Genomic DNA, 21,131 nt, shown 5'->3' on the forward strand with positions numbered 1-21,131 from the left:
CCAAAAATCCCTAACCATTTTTGAAAATCTTGGCCCCTATTTCCTAGCTTTGCCATCAACTTGCTTGTGAAACCTTGGGCAAGTCATTTCATCTCTCCGTGCCTCAGTTTTCTCATCTGTAAAATGGGGGAAGTGACCCCCCTGCTTCACAGGGGTGTTCTGAGGCTTACTCATGTTCGCAAGGCACTTTGCGAGAGTAGACGAGGGGTTTTTAAAAGTGCAAAATATTGCTGCATTCTTCATAGTGCTATAAAAATGTAACCAAAAGTATTATCCTCATTTTTTAGCATTTCAGCATGCTCTTCTTTTGTATCGAACACCAAGGTAGACGTAAGTGCCTGTTGTCTTCTGTCCTAACTGAATTCCTTATAAAAAGGAGCTGCCTTCCCCGTGTTAGTCACCAAACACGCACACTTTTCACAGCGGGCATGTCAGGCGGCCATGGATGCTGCAACTGGGAGCCAGACCCATCACATGTGGTGGCACTTCAATTTCCTTTGATGCCTCATGCTCCAAACACACTGAGGATCCTAAGGACGGTTACTGTGGCTCATCTCTCTGGTGCTTTCGCATGATGCGCATGTGGCTACATACCTGTGAGACTGCTCTAATGCTTGTAGAGGAGCTCTGAGGTCCTCTACAAGCGAGAGGCACAATGTAAGTGCAAATTATTGTTATTATTATAATACGCATGCAAGTCCAGAGCTCAGGACACTACCAAATCTAGCATCAAAATCAGATTAAATGACCTCACTTTATTAAAAACATATGAATGGTAAGTTACTATCTCATTTTACTCTGTTAACTATTAGCTGCTGCCATATAACATTCTGTTAGCACTTCTCTAACATAGTTATGTGAAATGTATAAATGCTTTGAATCTCTCTCTCACACACACATGAACACTTTGCCAAACATCTACAAGCCTTGCCCTCAATTAAAGATGCATGACGCAGCCTGTGAGAACTTAAAGGGATACCAGATGACAGCTGTTTAGATTGTCAGCGTCAGAAGAGGTCTTTTGGAGTGGAGGCTGGACACGTGTTTCCTTTAAAGCCATCAGCACGGTATCCTCCTTGAAGGAGACACTGACAATCTCAACCAGCCAGGGACTCAGTATGGCCATCAATTTCAATAGGAGCAGGAGTAGGCCTTGGGTTTCCATGACCTCACAGCATGGTTTGGCATCGTGGGGGACTGAAATCCTGAGGTTTGTCACAGACCCCTTAAGAAGCAACTGCCAAAAACAATTAAAAAAGAGAAAACAGTTAAATTAAAAGGAAAGTGACTTTAAAAGAGAGCGCTTTTGAAACTCCAAAGCACCAGGCTGGGGCCATTAGCTACACAAACTGGTCAATGAAGAAGCTGGTTTGTATCACCACGGTTATCTCTCCTGATTTGCAAGTGACGTGGTGAGCTGAGATTCAGCCTTTATGTGCCCGCCAGCATTCAGGGCTCCAAATTACACTGGCTCCCTTTCCCTCTGCTCCAGACTCTGGAAAACTCTCTTGTTATCTTTGGCCTTTGTCCCCCTAAAAACTTTTTCAAAGAGCCAATCTGGAAATACTTATTGTTATTGCATCCGAAACAAAAACCGCAGGCTGCCTCCCTCCCCAGCTCTGCTACCTCCCCTTTCACAGAACCAGGGTGAGCTTTCTGTGCATTACCTCCCATTGGTGCAGATTTGCTGAAGTAAAGTGCTCTATAAACTCTGCAGAATGTCTGTACCGGGCTGATGGCTCTCTTTTAAGGTACCGTGCCTGTTCCCTACCAAAAAGCCAACCAACGAGCGGATTATCTGTATGTTTAGAATATTAAATAGACACCATCTGCTTAAGTAACTGAATAAGATTAGAGACTCATTAAATGTAATGTGGGAACGTCACAAGATCTATTTGCTCCTCTACCCTTTTGCAAGCCTGTAGCATCATTCAAGGCTTCAAGCCTAGCTTCTGCGAGACAACCCTAAAGGAGTATTATGTTATAATGGAGGCATTCACTCATCTCTTCTTTGCAATAAATGTCTACCCATCTCTAGGCACCAAGTGTTTTCAAAGGGCTGATGCCAGGGATAGTCAGGAGTCACGCCAGGCTAAAGCATCCCACGCTTATGTTGAGTGGTACCTTACTTGGCAAATAGTCCCGCTGCACTCATCCGAGTAAGGGTGGCTCAATCTGGCTCCTTGTGACCTTGAACAAATTTGAATTATTCTGTGCCTATATCCCCCTCTTTAAAATGGGCATATGGTAATGCTTATTATACACTGGCTTAGCTGAAAGCTGGGATCCAACAGGATGACTGCCTCTTCACAGAAGTTGATCCAGTAAAAGGTATTACCTCACTCACTTTGTCTCTTCAATCCATGTAATAATATCCCAGCTGAGGCATGTATTAGCATTATGAAGCCCCTTCTCCACCCAGATTGCTACACAAACCTACTTACTATTTTATACACACACACACAGGCAGTGTTGCCAACTCTAGTGACTTATCATGAGTCTCCAGATGTTTGGTGTTTTACTTAAAGCCCCAGCTTCTGGAGTCAGGTGATCGTAGGAGAATCTCCACTTTCATTTTTAAAAATGAAGTAAGTTTCTAGCGCTCATGTTTGTGGAGAAAAAGCTTGAAAACGTGACCTGAGTGCATCCTAAAGGCTCAGAAACCAGTAGGCAGATATATAATTTTAAAAACTCTCAATTTTTAAAATAATTTCATAGCTTTTTGGAACCTGGCTCATAATTTTTGAACACTTGGGGCTGGCAATACTGAACGTGCATCAACTAATCTGTGATACTTTTGCTAGTTTGTGATGGGTGTATAGCCTTAAAAAATAAAAATCCAAGTGATGGATGTTAAATATTTTGGTTGTATTGCAGCCATCATTATTATTAATTTTCTGAATTGCAGTAGCACCAATCAATAGGTGCCCTGGCCAGATCGGGACCCTATTGTGGAAGGTGCTGTACAAACACATTTCCTCGCCCCAAGGAATTTACAATCTGTAAGATAAGAGATGACAGGTGAGAGCACAAGGGAACTGAGACAATTATGAACAATGTGATAAGCAGTAGTCAGAGCACAGGCTGTGAATCCTCTCTCACTCTCTTCCTTACCCCCTACCCCCAACCCCAGTCCTATGATGAAATGACTTCCAGGGAGGCTCAAACCGTAACAAGCTCCTTCCACCAGCCCTAGCCCATCCAGTTATTTTGTGCAGGCTCCCTACCAGCAGATATTTTGCTAGGCGCTCTTATTTACCCGCCTTATAAAGAGGAGCTGAGGCTTAAAGGTGTTTTGGGATCCGTGGATGAAAGGCACCAGATAAGTTCAAAGCATGCACATGTATTATTAGTAATACCAGCCGCTAGACCTGTACAAAAATAAATTGCCACTTGACCCGAGGCTGGGAAGCAGAAGTTCTCCAGCTGCCAAGACCTAGATGTATGGCATTGGCCTGTAAATGTGCGATAGTGTCCCAAAGTGAGAGGTACTATGTAGCAGAGGTGGGAGCTGGAAGTGATAATGCGAGGTTCACTTCCTTAATGTGTTTAATGTTTCTTCTAACCTTAGCTGTTCATGACTCTACAGCTCTAATATTAGCAACCTGCAGTGGGTTTAGGGGGTTTGGTTGGCATGATACAGTTGAGGAATATGCTGGGAAGGCACCAATTTCATCTCACTCCATATAGCACCCGCTTATGCCATAATTCCTGCCCTGTGGCCAAGAGCTTGACTCTTGCTTCTCCATTAGCCTCTTATGCCTAGGAGGGAGGAATACTGGATCTGCACACAAATTAGGGTCCCCTCCTTCACCACACCCAGCTGGCAGGAGTCTTCCTGCCTCCAGGCTACCTGGCTAAATTAAGAGATAATTTTGGACAGAGCTCAAAGTCAACAGAAATGGATCACAATATTCTGGCTCCAGGAGACACTATAATCTAAGGCCATGTCTACACTACCACTTATGATGGCAAAACTTACGTCACTCGGAGGTGTGAAAAAAACAACAACTCTGAACAACGTAAGTTTCACCAGCGTAAGCGGCAGTATGCGCAGCGTTATGATGGCGGGAGACGCTCTCCTGCCGGCACAGAGCAGCTACACAGGCGATCTTGCAACTGCATAGGTACAGCTGTGCCACTGTAAGCTCGCTAGTGTAGACATGGCCTGAGTGTCGTTTTGTTCTGTTTTTTAAATGATCCATTCCTGGACATTAAGATTGCAATTAAAACCTTTGCAATGCAACCTGATGCAGTGGTGCCTTCTTAGGTTTACAGACAGCCTAAAACAATAGTTCTAAAAAAGGTCTGAAGGACCCAACTCCAGTTTCTGTGTTAACTCTGAAACCTGTTATCTTAATTGTTAATTTGGCTACTGATCTTTTCAACAGAAACATCCACCTAATGTGCTTCTGTGTGGCATGATATTAAGAGAAGCTAGAGAAGGGGGAAAACCTATTAGACTACTTGATCCATCCACTCGGGTCACTGAAAGATTGTTCCCTATAATCTGTTTTCCAGAGCTTTGTCCAGTATTGATTTAGATGTCACAAGCAATTTAATTTCTACTCTTTCTCTTGGGAGACAATTCCACAGCCTAATACATCCCCAGAAAAGACTAAGGTTTCAAGTGAAGAAGCTGCCACAGCAGTAGATGCAAAATAGAAATATCTTGGCATTTTTTATGAGACATGAACCTGGGCTGCAAATCCCACCTCCATGAAGGAACGTTTGGATCTGAGGCTTCGTTTTGCTACATTTAGAGTTGGAGGGCGGGTGCAATGTTTCGGTATGGATCTAAACCTCCACAAAGCTTGGGCATTTTCTACTCTAAGGTTTTAGTTCCGGCCCATCTCTCTCTCTTTTTATTTAAGAAGAAAATTTCTAATAGCAACAATTTATTAGCACACAAAGTTTTCAGACCCAGGTGCCTCGAATTAGGCACCTGAATAAGAGTGGCCTGAATTTAGAAGGGCTGAGCATCCACAAATTCCACTAAAGTCAATGGGAGCTGCAGCTCGGAGAATCAGAGCACTTTTGCCTGGGGATTCAGGACCCTATCTTTACGCACTGACAACACTGGCCATGGTTTCTAGAACCTCTTCAAAGTTTTCCCATGAGGCTGCACTGGGCTTTTGACCGGCACTTTGCGCAAGACACAGACCATATTGAGAAGAAAAAGCCTGGGAATTCAGATAATGGCCTGCAATGAATGGGCATTCACTGACTCCAGCGCTGCTGACTTGGCTTGAAACCTGGCTTCTGATAAAACCATGACGTGCTACTAAGTTTACTAGGAGGGAAATCCAAAGGGTTGGAAATGGGCCTGTGAAAAAAGTGACTTCACAGCTTTCTGACAGGCCAACAAATTAAAGACTATTGTCACTGGGGCAGGGCCAGGCTCTCCGGGAGTCCATCCAGGAGTTTGAGGTCACCGAGAGACTCACGAGTACGTCAGCTAGAGTACATTGCCATGTCATCTTGGTCACCCTGCATTCACCCTGCGGGACCTTTTGTTTAACCCTTTGCTACCCAGTTGTGTAATAGGAATCTGGCGCAATTCTGCTGCAGTTTCCCATTTACTTAGAAATACGCCTGCGGTGAAGAGAAACTGCACAGGCCAGGATATTCGGGGTGGATTACAGAGTTTTTCCCATCTTTGGGTTACCTGTTCTAGGCTAGCTCCCTGTCAACAATGACCAACAACCATTGCTGTCTAAGGCGGTTTGGTATCTTGTATGAACGGAGCTGATGGGTCTTCACCCAGTTCCTAGAGGACAGGTGAAAATCCACCAATATAGCTGTCACTAACTGGCTGCTTGGTTAGCAACCTCAGCCAAGGACTGAATGGGTAACATCTCCTTCCCAACCTTGGTTTGTACACTGGCTGTTTGGGACAGAGTGTCTCTCTTTGTACCTGTCTAAAATGCAGATGACTACAGTCGCTGACGTGGAGTTGTCCATGGCAGAGTCCACGCACTGAAATGGAAGTTCCAGACCAATATGCCATTAAAGCAGCATCAGGGCTAGCAAACAACTGCTGCAATACAAATAACAAACCATTCTCCTTCTTGGGGTGGTTTCACAGGGACAGACACACACAGATGCACAGGCAGGGGTGGCTCTAGGCACCAGCAAAGCAAGCACGTGCTTGGGGCAGCCCATTTGCAGGGGCAGCAGGGATCCAGCCTGGGAGCTGAGAACCAACAGGGGGCCCTGGGAGCTGTAGTTCCTTGGTTAGCTCCCTGCCTATAGAGCCAGCCCTGGAGCAGGGAAAGAACTACATTTCCCAGCATTCCCTTGGCCACTACCAACAGGAAAGAGGGGGAGGGAGTGAAGAAGCTGAGACCTCATGCTGCAGCCTGCTGTGAATGGAGAGCTGCACTGTGAGTAGGGATTCCATATTTTAACATTCAAAAAATAGGACAGTCCACGGGGAGGGAGGGTAGCCCCACCCTGCCACCATCCACTCCCTCCGACTGCCCCCCACAGAAACCCCAACCCATCCAACCCCCCTGCTCACCCCCTCCCGGGACCCCTGCCCCTAACTGCCCACCAGGACCCCACCCCCTATCTAAGCCCCACTGGTCCTTGTCCCCTGATTGTCCCCTCCTGAGACCCCCCCAACTGCCCCCCAGGACCCCACCCCCTATCTAAGAGTTGCTGCTCCTTGTCCCCTGATTGCCCCCTCCCAGGACCCCTGCCCCTAACTGCCCCTTGGGACCCCACCCCCTATCTAAGTCTCCCTTCTCCTTGTCCCCAACTGCCCCCTCCTGAGACCCCCCTCAACTTCCCCCCTAGCACCCCACCCCCTACCTGTCCCCTGACAAACCCCTAGGACTCCCATGCCTATCCAACTGCTGCCTGTCCCCTGACTGCCACCCCAAACCCCGACCCATCCAACCCCCCCTGTTCCCTGTCCCTTGACTGCCCCCCCGGAACCCCCTACCCCTTCTCCAACCCCCCAGCCCCCTTACCGTGTCACTCAGACCAGCGTGTCTGGCTCCGCGCAGCACCAGACACGCTGCTGCATACATGCTGCCGTGCTCCCCTGTGGAGCCACAGCCCCCCCCCCCCCAGCACCTGCCTTCCAGATTTGAACACCTCAAAATTCAGGTGTGCTCAAGCTCAATTTGGGCAGCTGTTACTTCATTTCTCCCAAATCAAATATACTGATCCACTGTAACTTGCTGTAGAAAAAGTAGGATAAAATTGAGCAAGAAATGCTTCCCAGTGGTTATTAGGACTGGAATTGCTATTTTCAACAGCCATTGCCTTTTTTTGTTTGTTTGGTTGTTTGTTTAAAAGGAAGACAGTGATATTGCATTAGCAAATTCCCCATAGAAAGAAAGAGTGGAACAAAAGAATAATAAAGGCACCTCAACTTTTCATCATTTATGTAGGACAGTCTTATAATATGCATCCAGATATCCTCTAATCACACAAGCTGAAAATTGTTCCACTTTACTGCAGTTCTGTAACCATATGGGAACCAATCCTGTCTGTGTTCTGTGTACATCTAAAATTCCTGCTGAGTGACCTGCCCTGGGAGCGAGTTACCAGTGACCCAGGGCTGCGGCGGAAGGAGGGTGCAGGTGTGGGGGGGAGAGCCCAGGGCTGGGGCGGCAGGAGGTGTGCGTGTGGGGCAATAGAGGGGGTGGAAGGGGAGAGCCCAGAGCTGGGGCGGCAGGGGGTGTGTGTGTGGGGGAGAGCCCAGGGCTGGGACAGCAGGGGGGTGCGGCGAGGAGCCCAGGGCTGGGACGGGGGGCAGCCAAATTTTTTTTTGCTTGGGGCGGCAAAAAACCTAGAGCCGGCCCTGTGCACAGGACAGGGTGCAGGTGGGTACAGAGAGAACTCCACACTCCAGTGGTTTCTATCCAGCACTAAATTCACTCTAAATTTAGTATAGATGGTGAAGAGTGGAATATTAATATGTATCTTCACAAATCAAGCATGTAAAATGCTGAAATTAAAGTCCCCTCTATACATCTCAGAAATGAGTTGAAAGTCAACTATCCAAAACTATCCACAGTGTATTACATTTGTACTACCAAGTAGGCAGAATCTAAAGAAAAATTAAACAAAGTATTTTCTATAGCAATGATGGTTTGGGGATCACCTTAAGTATCCAAAATGAAGACATTCTGGAGGTTCAGTACCTCAAACTGCTTTGGAAATAGCAAGATTTCCTCCACAGTAAAATAACCCGTCTTAACATGGGGAAAACATTGTGTGTTGTCCTTATACTATGACTTTTTTCCCTCCAGCATTAGGGAGAAATCACTAATGCGTCTGCCACACCATTTTAAGGAGTAGAACTGGAACTCAGGAGACCTAGGTTCTATTCCTGGCTCTGCCACTGGTCTGCTGAGTGAACTTCTGAAAGTCACTTCACCACTTAATGCCTCAGTTTTCCCATCTGTAAAATGGGGATAATGATACTGATTTCCTTTGTAAAGCACTTGGAGATCTACTGATGAAGAGTGCTATATAAGAGTTAGGTAACATTATTATTAAAGGGTCTATTATTTGTTTTTTAATCCAACTCATACAAAGAAATTGAATATAGGCCAACACCCCTGACAAAAACCCATCAGCCTGCTGAGCCTACACATGAACTACTGGTGGTATGATACCGTGGTTACAGACAGAGTTTTATTCAAAGATGCCATGAGCCGGGAACATGTTTTAATCAGAATATAAAGCACATATTGACTCCTACCAAAGTCATACAGCTTTGCAGATGCTCCACACCTCTCAAAATCAGGCTGTCATAGGGTAGCTGGTCCTATGGATAGACAGAGCCCAGCTCCCCTGGACTGATGTGAAAGAAATCTGATGAGGTTCAACAAGGACAAGTACGGAGTCCTGCACTTAGGACGGAAGAATCCCATGCACTGCTACAGGCTGGGGACCGACTGGCTAAGCGGCAGTTCTGGAGAAAAGGACATGGGGATTACAGTGGACGAGAAACTGGATATGAGTCAACAGTGTGCCCTTGTTGCCAAGAAGGCTAATGGCATATTGGGCTGCATTAGTAGGAGCATTGCCAGCAGATCAAGGGAAGCGATTATTCCCCTCTATTCAGCACTGGTGAGGCCACATCTGGAGTATTGCATCCAGTTTTGGGCCCCCCACTACAGAAAGGATGTGGACAAATTGGGGAGAGTCCAGGAGGAGGGCAACAAAAATGGTTAGGAGGCTAAGGCACATGACTTACAAGGAGAGGCTGAGGGAACTGGGCTTATTTAGTCTTCAGAAGAGAAGAGTGAGGGGGGATTTGATAGCAGCCTTCAACTACCTGAAGGGGGGTTCCAAAGAGGATGGAGCTCGGCTGTTCTCAGTGGTGGCAGCTGACAGAACAAGGAGCAATGGTTTCAAGTTGCAGAGAGGGAGGTCTAGGTTGGATATTAGGAAACACTATTTCACTAGGAGGGTGGTGAAGCACAGGAATGGGTTACCTAGGGAGGTGGTGGAATCTCCATCTTTAGAGGTTTTTAAGGCCCGTCTTGACAAAGCCCTGGCTGGGATGATTTAGTTGGTGCTGGTCCTGCTTTGAGCAGGGGGTTGGACTAGATGACCTCCTGAGGTCTCTTCCAACCCTAATCTTCTATGATTCTATGACTGGAGCAGATGAGCCCAATTCAGCTAATTAAAGGGGGCTGGGCTACATCTAGGCCTGTAAAGGGCTGCTAGTAGGCAGCTGGGAAGAAAGGACTGAGGCAGGCTGAGCCCTGGTCAGCAGAGGTCACACTGGAGTGGAGCTAACTCCTCTGGTGAGTCCCTGGAGCAAGGAGTCCCGGGGCTGAAGGATGTAAGCCTACAGCTCCAAGAGGGGAGCAGAGCTGGAGGAGACAGGAAAACTGCCAGGAGCTGGAGAGCCTGAGACCCCTGGGAGGGTAGTCCTGAAGCCTGGTGCCAGGTATTGACTTAAGAAACAACCAGAACGCAGTCTTAACAATGGTTAAGAAAGAATAAACCTCCTTGACTGGGATTGGCCCTGGCAGCACATGTTAGGACACGATCTGCAGTGTCTCTTCCCCCCCTCCACCCCCCCAGTGACACAGGCGCTAAGGCTTTATGAATGACAGAACAGAGTGGCCGGGTGAATTGATATTAGGACCAGGAATTCCTATGTTTCTAATCCCAGCTCCACCTACTGTGAAATCACAGGATAATTGCTCAACAACCCCTTGTGCCTCAGTTTACTCATTTGTAAAATGAGGTTGACCCCGACCTACTTACCCAAGAGAGCTGGGGGGGGTTCAGCAATGTGTCAGGCACTTTGAATATGAGAAGGGGTGTATGGGTATTATTATTATTATTATTACTGTCAAACAACTGAGTTGGTACTGCACGTTATCAGTTGCTTTTTAACCCTCCCTACCTCAGCCACCGCTATATTTTTTAAAACAACATACTATATTAGAAATGAGGCTGGGCCTCTCTTGGTCTACTCTGTTCACAGGTCCGCACACACTCACAGAAGGTTTCCTTCCACAGCTTCTGGGTTTCCTCTTTCCTGCTCTCAGGAGCTAGCTCAAGAGTTCATTTTAATCCTTTCGGGGAAAGGTTGAACTCTGCTCCCTTGGTATCCTGCTGTTAATTGATTTATCTCGTTAGACTGACCTCACACTTGGTAAAGCAACCCCCATCCTTTCATGTATTTATACCCGCTCCTGTATTTTTCACTTCGTGCATCTGGTGAAGTGGGTTCTAGCCCACAAAAGCTTATGCCCAAATACATTTGTTAGTCTCTAAGGTGCCACAAGGACTCCTCGTTGTTTTTGCTCAGTAAAGGGGAAGTGAAGGGGAAGAAGATCATTTAACTGCTCTGCTCTTCCTGTGGCTTCCCTCCAGGAAAATACTTAGCAAGTTCTTGTTTGTTTATTAGTTCCAAGTGATTTTAATGCTGAGGAAAGTTGCTAGACTGATAGCCCTGGGCGACTACAGGACTCCACTTATCACAGCACTATCAGCGACTGTGCACGCTTTCCTATCTCAACCTAGTGCTGGAAAGCCTGATGGACTACCTCTTGCAGGAAGAGAGCCCAACATGAAAGCATCTGCTCCAGTAGTAACTGGACTGAGACCCTCAGCTTGTGTCACTTGAGGCCAGACAGCTGTCAATGGCAGACAGAACTTGTCACCAATCTGGGCAAAATCTGGGGAGTATGCATAAATCCCCTTCATGCCCCCCTGCCAATTCTCCAGCTACCAGACCTGGGGGAGAGCTCCAGACCTCTGCCTTGCAGCAGGGTGCTGGGGTAGCAGCTTCTGCCCAGCTGGGAGCTGGGGTCTTAGGGCTTCAGCCCTGTGGAGCCCACCTGCCGGGGCTTGGGGCTTCAGCAGGAGCAGGGCTGAAGCCCTGAGCCCTGTGAGGTGCCTCCTGCGGGGCTGAAACCCCGAGCTCTGGCAGGTGTGCTCCAGCTCTTGAATTTCTGAAGATGTTCGTATGCGGCTCGGAGGGTCAGCAAGCTTGGCCACCCCTGCTCTAGTGTTGTTAAATAGTTTCCATGCAGCTTGCAGGCATTTCACTGCTGTGACTGTTCCTTTTAATTTCCATTTACCTAGCTTCCTCATTTTTGTTTAGTTCCCTTTTTTTGAAGTAAAATGCTACTGTGGTGGTGAGTTTTGTTTTTTGTTTTTGGTATTCCCCCCGACCCGCCCCCCAGCAATTATATCAAATTTAATTATATTATGGTTGCTATTACTGAGCAGTTCAGCTATATTCACCTCTTGGACCAGATCCTGTACGGCACTTAGGACTAAATCAAAAGTTGCCTCTCCTCTTGTGGGTTCCAGGACTAGCTGCTCCAAGAAACAAGTCCTTGATTATAACTTACAAAACTCATTTCTCCTGTGATGAACAGAAAAGACAAGTCTATAACAGCTATTAGTAAATTGGTCAATGTCCTGAGGTCTACACAGTGCGAGTGTAGACACCGCATTATCTAGGTTGACAATAACAGTCCTCCCGCAGATATTCCACAACGCCCAACACTGACCGCTCTGGTCACAATTGTGAACTCCACTGCCCAGGGGTCACAGATGCACTCAGTCTTCTTCAACCCTTTAAAGCTCCATGAATGTTTGAAATTGGCATATACACTAACCTGTGTGTGTTAAACGAGGGATGCTATTAAGTAGTGGAGACTTTGTTTTAAAAAGTTTTATAAAAGCCAGTATTAGGTTACTGTGCAGGACTCTGTGTGCTTCATGAACTATTTCTACTGCATGCCCAAGGCAAAAAGGTATCGGTTTTATTTACAACATGGTACCACTTGACTATACTATACAAAGCTCTCAAGTGCCTTCCAGCATCCCTACTCTTCCCTGAGAACTGCTCCCTATTGTGCTAGCAGGCACTGACTCAGGGGAAGTGACATAAAAAAGGCAGATAAAAAGATGTACAGTAGAAAGTGTCCAGCTGTTTCCTCCCAAATGACTAAATGAGAGAGCTGGTATGTCACTTCCCGCTGCAGGTAGAGTCACATTGAATCCTTCTTCCTGTTTAATTCTTATGAAATGGGAAGTGGCTTTTAGGAAGACAATGACCTAATCCAAGGGCTCGTAACTTTTCTAGTTGTGTATTTTAATCCATTACCAGACGCTTTAACCAGTAGCCAGACTGTCTTCCAATGTAAGGGACAGAGACAGCAGATTTGAGTTCTATTACCAGCTTCCCCCACTGAGTCACTGAGCTTGGGGAGTTAGCCTTTTTCTCTTCAATTGCCCCATCTGTAAGAGAAGCATAATACAGACCTAGCTCCCAGCAGGGATGCTGTGACCGTGATTAAGGCTCTGATCCTGCGAGCTGCTTCACACATGGACCCTTACACAGTTCCTATGAAGTCAGGGAGGTTTGATGCAGGTGCAGGAGCTCGCCTGCGGAGGGCAGCTTACAGGACCCAAGTGTTTGTACAGCACCTTTAAGTGTAGGTAACATTTTCAGAAGTGCCGGTGTGCCTTAGCAGCCTAAAGCCTTTTCTACATGTACAAGATGCATCCATTTAACTTAAAATTTTAAGCGACTAACTGTGGGGGCCATGATCCTCCCACTTTTTGAAAGTGGATGGGCCTGGCCCGTCCACTTTTCACCATGGGCCCCGCCCACTGCCCCTCCTCTTTCCTCCCGCCCCCCCCAAGGCCTCGTCCCCCCCAGCCAGCAGCTGGAGCATGGGCAGCTGTGGGGATCCCCCCCCACCAAGAGCAGCCCTCCGCTCTTACCATGGACAGGCTGGAACTCTTCAGCCCCGCCGCCAGGCCGGAAGCCGGTTTGAGGTAAGAACCACCCGGGCAGCTGTGGAGAGCTGCAGACCCTCCACCTGCCTTCGGCAGGGTTCTGGATGGGGGGGGGGGGGGAGAGAAACACACATGGGCCAGGGGCTGCTTTTGGGGGGGCCCCCCAGCTCCAGACAGGTGAGCGGGGCCAGGGAGCCCGGGTCCCTCCCAGCTTTGCCAGGGCCCGGGGAGGAGGGGCAGGGGCAAGGAAATGGTTTTGGGAAGGCTCCACCACCCCTGCCTCCAGCACCTGTCCCACAATGCCCAACACTGACCGTTCTGGTCACAATTGTGAACTCCACTGCCTGGGGGTCACTGAGAGCAGAAGCCTCCCCTCACCCTTTAAAGACCTTTCATGAATTTTTGAAATGCCTTTTCCCGATTGCCCAGCTTTGTGAACACACCTAGTAAATTTCCATGTTTGTGTGCAACTGCCCAGTTCACCGTGCCAGCTTCACGCTCCAGGCACTCTCCAGCCTGGAGGAGACAGGATATATTGGCTCTCTGGGAAGTGCGAGGAGAAGAGGCTGTGAGGCACAGCTACAGACCAGCCCTAGAAATGTGGATATCTACGAGCAGATTGCACAGGGGTATTCAGGAGAAGGGGTACGAGAAGGATGAGCAGCAATGCCACAGGCAGACCAGAAGCCCAGGGAGGCAGAGAGCCAATCCAGTGCCAAGCCACAGACCTGCCACTTTTACAAAGAGCTGTACACCATATTTGGTGGAGACCCCACCACCCTGCGGACCACTGTGGATACTCCGAGGACCCCGGCCGTAAATAGCGAGGAGGAGGGACTTGCAACTGGGGGGGTCCAGCTATGCTGAGAGCCATGGCCTGTTTGAGACTCCATGGCAGTCCAGTCAGTCCCAGCAGTCAAGCACAGGGAAGCCCAGTGCAGAGGAAAGAGCCTCAGTTAAGTGTGTAAATGTATTTCCCATTACAATGATATACCGATGGTGCGCCCTCAGCCATAGTTTTAACAGCCCTTGTGTTTGGCTGTTCCAACTCAGCAGACAGCCACTCCACCTCCATCCTGGGGGCAGCTTTCTCCCCCGCTTTGCCTTACAGATAATATGCAGGAAACAGCATGCAGCTATAACCATTCAGATATTTTCCTCACAGAGACCCAGTCTTGTGAGTAAACAACACCAGCGTCCCTTCAATCTACCAAAAGCACATTCAACTGACATTCCGCACCAGCTGAGCCAGTAGTTGACTCTTTCCTTGGTGCTGTCGAGGAGGCTGACGTACAGCTTCATAAGCCATGGGCGCAAGGGTCAGGCTGGATTCCCCAGGATCACTACTGGCATTTCAACATTGCCAATGATAAGCCACTGGTCAGGAAATAGTGTCCCTGCTTGCAGCTTTCTGACCAGTCCTGCGTTCTTGAAGATACAAGCATCATGCACTTTCCCTGACCAGCCAACATTGATGTTTGTGACATGTCCCCAGTGACCCACCAATGCTTGCATAACCTTGCAAAAGCAGTTCTTTTTATTGATATACTCTGGGACAAGGTGGGTTGATGCCAAAATAGGGATGTGCATAGCATCTATCACTCCAACTCAGTTTGGGAACCCCACTGCTGTAGATCCACCCACTATACCTTGCACATTCCCAAGAGTCCCAGTCCTTCATAGCAGGAGAAAATTAATCGCCCTGCACATTTGCATGACAGTGGCCCCAGAGCGGATTTTCCAACTCCAGAATGGTTTCCCACTGACTGCTAGCAATCCAGCAATACAAGTGTCTACAGTGCGATCACCTCTAGCTTCTCCACTGACAGCGCATCTCTCATTCTTGTATCCCTGCACTGGAGGGCTGGGGCAAGCGTGGTGCACAGATCCAGGAACATGGCCTTTCACATTCAAAAGTTCTGAAGCCACTTCTCATCGTCCCACACCTGAATTAAGATATGATCCCACCAGACAGTGCCTATTTCTGAGACCCAGAAGCAGTGCTCCACCAACCACCTTGAATTGGTTTTCGCTATGGCCCACAGCAATCTGTCCTCCATGAAATGGTCATGTTCCCCGCTGATGCGGTTTCTTACAGCTCTGCAAATACTGGAGGATCGTGCGTCCTGTGCTTGCAATGTTCATGACAATAGTGCAGAGCTGTGCAGGTTCCAGGCCTCTGTCAGAGCTGGCTAGCAGTGCAGAGGGCCACGAGGGATTTTCTTTTTTTTTTTAAATGTGTGAAAGTTATGGGATATGGCGGACACTATGGGATGGAGAAAATTGCATGGTGGGAACTTGACTCCTTGTTCCCAGTTGCCCCGGGTGACTTATTTCTGCCCCAGCAGGCATTGCCAAAACTTTCCAAAAGACAGTGCACTGGATGGTGGTGAGTGGCAAACGAAGCTACCTACCCATGATGTACCGCACTGTGCATCAACACAAGCTCTCCCGGTGAGTACATATAGCACCAACGCAAGGAATCAACTATGCATGTGGATGAGTGATATACTAACTGTGGCAGCTTTATGCCAGTGTAACTTGCGTCAGCCAAAATTTGTAGTGTAGACATGGCCCCAGATCACCCACACCAGCTTAACTAAATGGAGTTGAAATCACACCTTCAGTTAAACTAGTGCAACTTTCTTGTGTAGACAAGACCTACGTCTCTTTGAAAGCAGGCAGGACTCAGGCTCCTAAGTCACTTTTGAAAATGCTACCCCATGTCTAAGACACTGCTAACAATTAACTCAGTTAAAAGCAGGAATACTTCTTTAGATATAAAGGGATATTCCTGTCTGAGAAGCAGCTCTGAATCACTGACCTTGTGGGGTTTCATGTTTGTTAGCCTCCCCCTAACTCCAGAGCAGATTTGTCCATTTTAGAAAGAGGAAAAAAAAAAAAAAAAAAAAAGCAACCGCTTGCAATTTCCAGCCCTGCAAACTCAACCTGGCATCTGAAAGTCAGGGTAAGCCCTTTTTAACCCATAAATAACCAGCCACTAGGGTGACCAGACAGCAAATGTGAAAAATCGGGACAGAGGGTGGGGGGTAATAGGCGCCTATATAAAAAAAAGACCCCAAAATCGGGACTGTCCCTATAAAATCGGGACATCTGGTCACCCTACCAGCCACACATTGTCATACCTGTGCAGCCCCCCCGAAGACAGAGGGCAAAATACAATCCTGCAGCTGGAATTTTGTTAACTATTCCATTGATGCATAAGCCAGAACGGAATCCAGCTCCCACTCCCATGTTAGCTCTATAGGGCTAACAGGAATAGCAAGGATCTTTGTCATTAAAGCAAGTAGATAGGACTTTGAATACACAAGGCGAGCAGATCTGGCAAGTAAGTTGGTGAAATTTTAGTCAGTCAGTTTTTCAGAAATGCCCACATTTTACAATAATTAGTTTGACCTGCACAAACTTGCTTGTGACATTGAGCCAAATCCTACCCTTCCTTCACAGAAGAAGCAATCAAAGAGTTGAACATCTGAATAGAAACACTTATTCCCTTACTACATTAAGAGATTAATAATCACCATGCATTGGCTGACAATCATGTTCAAACAGCTCGGGTGAAGTGGTTACAGCTTCTATTTACAGGAATTCATGCAAGATCTATAGTGTGAATCATATGGAGATCACATTAGGACATAATTACTCTGGCAAGGAATTATAGATAATATGTGACTCAGATGGCTGGAGCCAGCAGCACTTTTTTAACTGTTTCAATTGCAGAGAAGGTCTAACCAGTTCTGTCTGATGTCACACGCATTTTACCTTTTCTCACCCTGTGTGCTGTACTGTAACCAAGCACCACTGTCACAGGAAACCAAGAGACGCTGTAAGAGAATTTGTACCAATGTGTGTGTCCATTACTTTGGGATCTCAGCATAAGCACTCAAGAGAGTACAGTGATGACAGTAGGATAATACATATCATCACCATACATCTGGTCAACTGTGGAAGAGAAGGCAGCTGACATAATGGTGAGGCCATTAATTTGAGGATATGGGAAACAATAGGGATACGAAATACTTGCACTTATCGAGGCCTTGTCTATCCTACAAAGGCTTTGCTGGAAGAGCTGTACCAGAATAGTTATTCTGGCAGTGGAGACATGGTGAACGCCAACAGATGTTTCTTTCAGCAATGTAACACCACCTCTACAATGACATTAGCTATGCCAACAGAAGCATTCTTCTGTCGGCATAGCTGCATCTACACTGGGGTTTTTGCCAGCATAGCTATGTCAGCTAGGGGGATGTGATTCTGCCCTTCCCCCACACACACACACTTCTGACCAACACAGCTATGCCAACAAAACTCTGGTGTAGACCTGGCCTGATATCGGATGCGAAGTTGGAAATGGATGGAGAAGATAACTTCCTCTCATCTCCTGTAACAGCAAGAGATTCCAAATCTAAGCATGCCAAATAAGCAGAAAGGCCTGTATGGTAGCTAGGTAAGGATGCATGAGAGCAAGCTCTGTACTTAAGGCGACCTGCAGGGAAGAGAAGCTGTGCCCTTTTTTTGCTGTTTTATGGATATATACAGCAAAACTGGCTGTTTTTGTTTTTTTAATATAATAGAGATACATTAGAAATTCTGGTCTTGTCTTCCCTGGATGGCTCTATGGTGACTGGAGAAATAGGGAAATTGCCCTGAAAGTGTCAAGAGGAGAAGAGATTTTAAATAGTTGTATAAAATGTAAGGTCAACTCTACCTGTGAAAACAGATTCAAAATCGGAAGATTGGCAGGGTTGTGAATAAGGAACAGGTTTTGTTTCAAACTGTAAATGATGCTCTAGGTTTTAGATCTTTCACATATATCCTGTTAGTTATAAAGAATAAAAATAAACCTTTGTAGGTAATTTTTTAGGGACCAAGAAGTTATGATTTTATTTATCTTGCATCTTTTGTAAGTTCATATAGTGTTTTATTTATAGAGTTACTAAAAACTTCTACATAGAGATCACAACACAGCAATAAATTTCAGCCACCTCTGAGGAGACACACAGCAGCCATATAACAGTCAGTCACAACCACATTACACAGGAATTGAAGAACAACTCCTTATCCAACATGAAGTAATGGAGGAATAAGTAGACAGAGTGCCATTGCTCAAGTGGCAATCTAACAGGACATCAGGGTTAACACCTCCACTCTTAGAAAGCATACACAGGACCTATAATTACTTAGGCTGGGATCTTTAGCAAGAGTACAGCCCAGAGGGGATGTGGCTGCAGGCTAACTGCTCAGAATGCTTAAACACCAAAGTAAACTATGCCTGGGGCTTTGCCCTGGTTTTTGAGCTGGACCCACAGGGCTACAACTACACTGCATGCTAAGAAGTGTGATGACTGATTCGTCTTCTATAACATAAAATCAACTCTTCTAGGAAAGTCCACTAAACGAGTGTTGGTTTTGAGAAGAACATGCAAAAAAGGGTTATGTAACTAAAACCCAGACAAAGCTAGAGAATTCAAAAGCCTTGTCTAATTGATGTGTATGTTTCAACCACAGGGCACAGAGGCACCAAGGAAGCCTACTCTATTGCATGCCATCAGCACCTTTAGGCAACACCTCCACACAACAGGGACGGACATACTGTAGTACTGGTATCTTGGGAGGGTTTGCAGCAATCCCTGTCTGATGTTTCTCCATTTAGCAGTGAGGTGTGAAGACAGAAGGTGAAGCAGACATGAAAAGGAAACAAGTGTTGAGTCTGCCTTGATAACTTGGCAAATACACGTTTCAAAACGCAAAGTCTTCTTAAAATTTACAAGACCAAGGAGCAAAATGCTCACTTGATGCCTCAGCACCTCCTCCTTGGCTAACTCCAGAAACCTACAGCAGCCGTGTCCTGCTCTGCTCCCCACTGGACCAGAGCAAGCACTACACAATTTACTGAATTGGATCAGGGTTTAATAGGGGAGTTAAGGGACCCCTTGCATGCTGAACTGGAACTTTGCTGAGCAAGTAGGGCAAGTCCACCTTAACAATAAAAGGAAACAAACAAACAAAAAAGAAGCAACATCAACACAATCTATTTGGGGTGATGAAAAACTAGTGGGGGGGAAATTACAGTGAAATCTCTATGACAGTCCACACTTATTAAGCTTCGACGTAGCAGCCCTGTTAGTCTGTACTAAGAGGACTCCTCCCCCCCTCCTCCTCCTCTATATATAGTGTATGAACTTATCAAGTACAGTTCTCCTCCTCCTTTCACAGAAGGTCACCTCCATTAAACAGTCTCTTTCTATCTTATGGCACCTTAGAGACTACCAAATTTATTAGAGCATAAGCTTTCGTGGGCTACAACCCACTTCTTCGGTAGCCCACGAAAGCTTATGCTCTAATAAATTTGTTAGTCTCTAAGGTGCCACAAGTACTCCTGTTCTTTTTGCGGATACAGACTAACACGGCTGCTACTCTGAAATCTTTCTATCTTACTTACTTGTATGGCCACCCATTATCATAGTAGCTAAAAGAAGAACAGGAGTACTTGTGGCACCTTAGAGACTAACAAATTTATTAGAGCATAAACATAGTAGCTAAGCATCTTACAATCTTGTGTGTATTTAGCCTCACAACCCTCCTCTGAGGTAGATCAGTGCTATCATCCCCATTGTGCAGATGGGGAACTGGTACACAGAGAGGCTAAGTGACTTGCTTAAGGTCACACAGGAAATCTGGCGCAAAGCAGGGAACTGAACCTGGATTTCCCAGGTTAGCACTCCACCCACTGGAAAAGCATCTGTCCTAAGCAAGCTCTAGAGATAAAGTGGTTTCACAATACTCCAGCAATATATAAGAAAACTATCAACTACAAAATTGGGAGAACTATTTTGGAATATATTCAACTGCACGGACTTTAAAGGGGCTCCTCTAAAAAGACACCATGACTTGAATATACTAAAAATGCAAATTTTTACCCTCCTATGATCTAGGGAGCAGATGGAAAGATATTACTCCCCACCGGAGTTCAGCTCAAGATGCAGTTATGGTGAGCGACTTGCAGGTCCACCCATTAGAACTGTAAATCTAACAGATTGCAAATGTTTGATTTTGTGTATTAGCAAATTCCACTGCAGTGGGGTTTTTTGGGGGAGGGGGCGGTTGCTTTTGGCATGGAAAAGTATTTTGTAGAGATTTACTGGGGCACATACAGAAAACAATCCAGCCGATATCACTTTACCGATATGCTCTTGAAAACACTGCAAATATCTGTTGAATGATGGGGCAATAAATGACTCTTAACACATTTGCTCTTATAATAGGATTTACCCCTGCTACAGCATGCAACATGAATCAGAGGGTAAGCATGTCAACTTGTCTGTACTCACATAGTGCTTAGAAGGGTTTCTCCTTTTCTCCACATCCACCACATTTGCGTCCAGCACGCTGTAGGATAGCATCTTCACACACAAAAACCAGGAAAAGCAAACAGGGCCCAGCTGTATCCTTGTATTATTATTATTATTCTTTCAAATCAGATCCTCACCGTCCAGAGGATTTCCTAGGAAGCTGGGAACCTGTGTCCTGCAGAATAAGAATTTTTTAAATGTCCTAAACAAAACAAAAAAAAAAAAAAACGGGAGGAGGGGGGCGTGGATCAACGTCCAAAAATCTTTTCCTCCCCTAGATTTCACCCCCTCTTGGTAGGTTTATTTCCAAGACTTATCCCTCTTTGGGTGGAAATCGCTAATAGTTAGGAGGGAGATGACAACGAACACTGTCCAGATTTTTCCCTCCGCGAAAAAAAAAGGGGTGGGAAGAAGAGTGTTTTCAATTGCTTCCAAGAGCTGGAATAGATTTCCCCTGGGGAGTGGGAGGTAACACACAGAGTCAGTGTCCAGGTTGCTGTCCTCTACGCGGGG

General features: G+C 46.5%; 1 protein-coding gene across 2 annotated transcripts in view; it reads right to left on the reverse strand.

The window, feature by feature from the left end:
* The window catches only part of SH3PXD2A (SH3 and PX domains 2A), a 372,422-nt gene extending 351,753 nt beyond the window's left edge, over positions 1 to 20,669 (reverse strand). For both annotated transcript variants that reach the window (XM_065407840.1, XM_065407839.1), the window contains exon 1: positions 20,598 to 20,669. In XM_065407840.1, the coding sequence (XP_065263912.1) occupies positions 20,598 to 20,669 (72 nt within the window). The remainder of the gene's footprint in view (positions 1 to 20,597) is intronic.
* Between the last annotated feature and the right edge of the window lie 462 nt (positions 20,670 to 21,131).

Source organism: Emys orbicularis, chromosome 7 (genome assembly GCF_028017835.1).
Source record: "Emys orbicularis isolate rEmyOrb1 chromosome 7, rEmyOrb1.hap1, whole genome shotgun sequence".
NCBI classification, from domain to species: Eukaryota; Metazoa; Chordata; order Testudines; family Emydidae; genus Emys; species Emys orbicularis.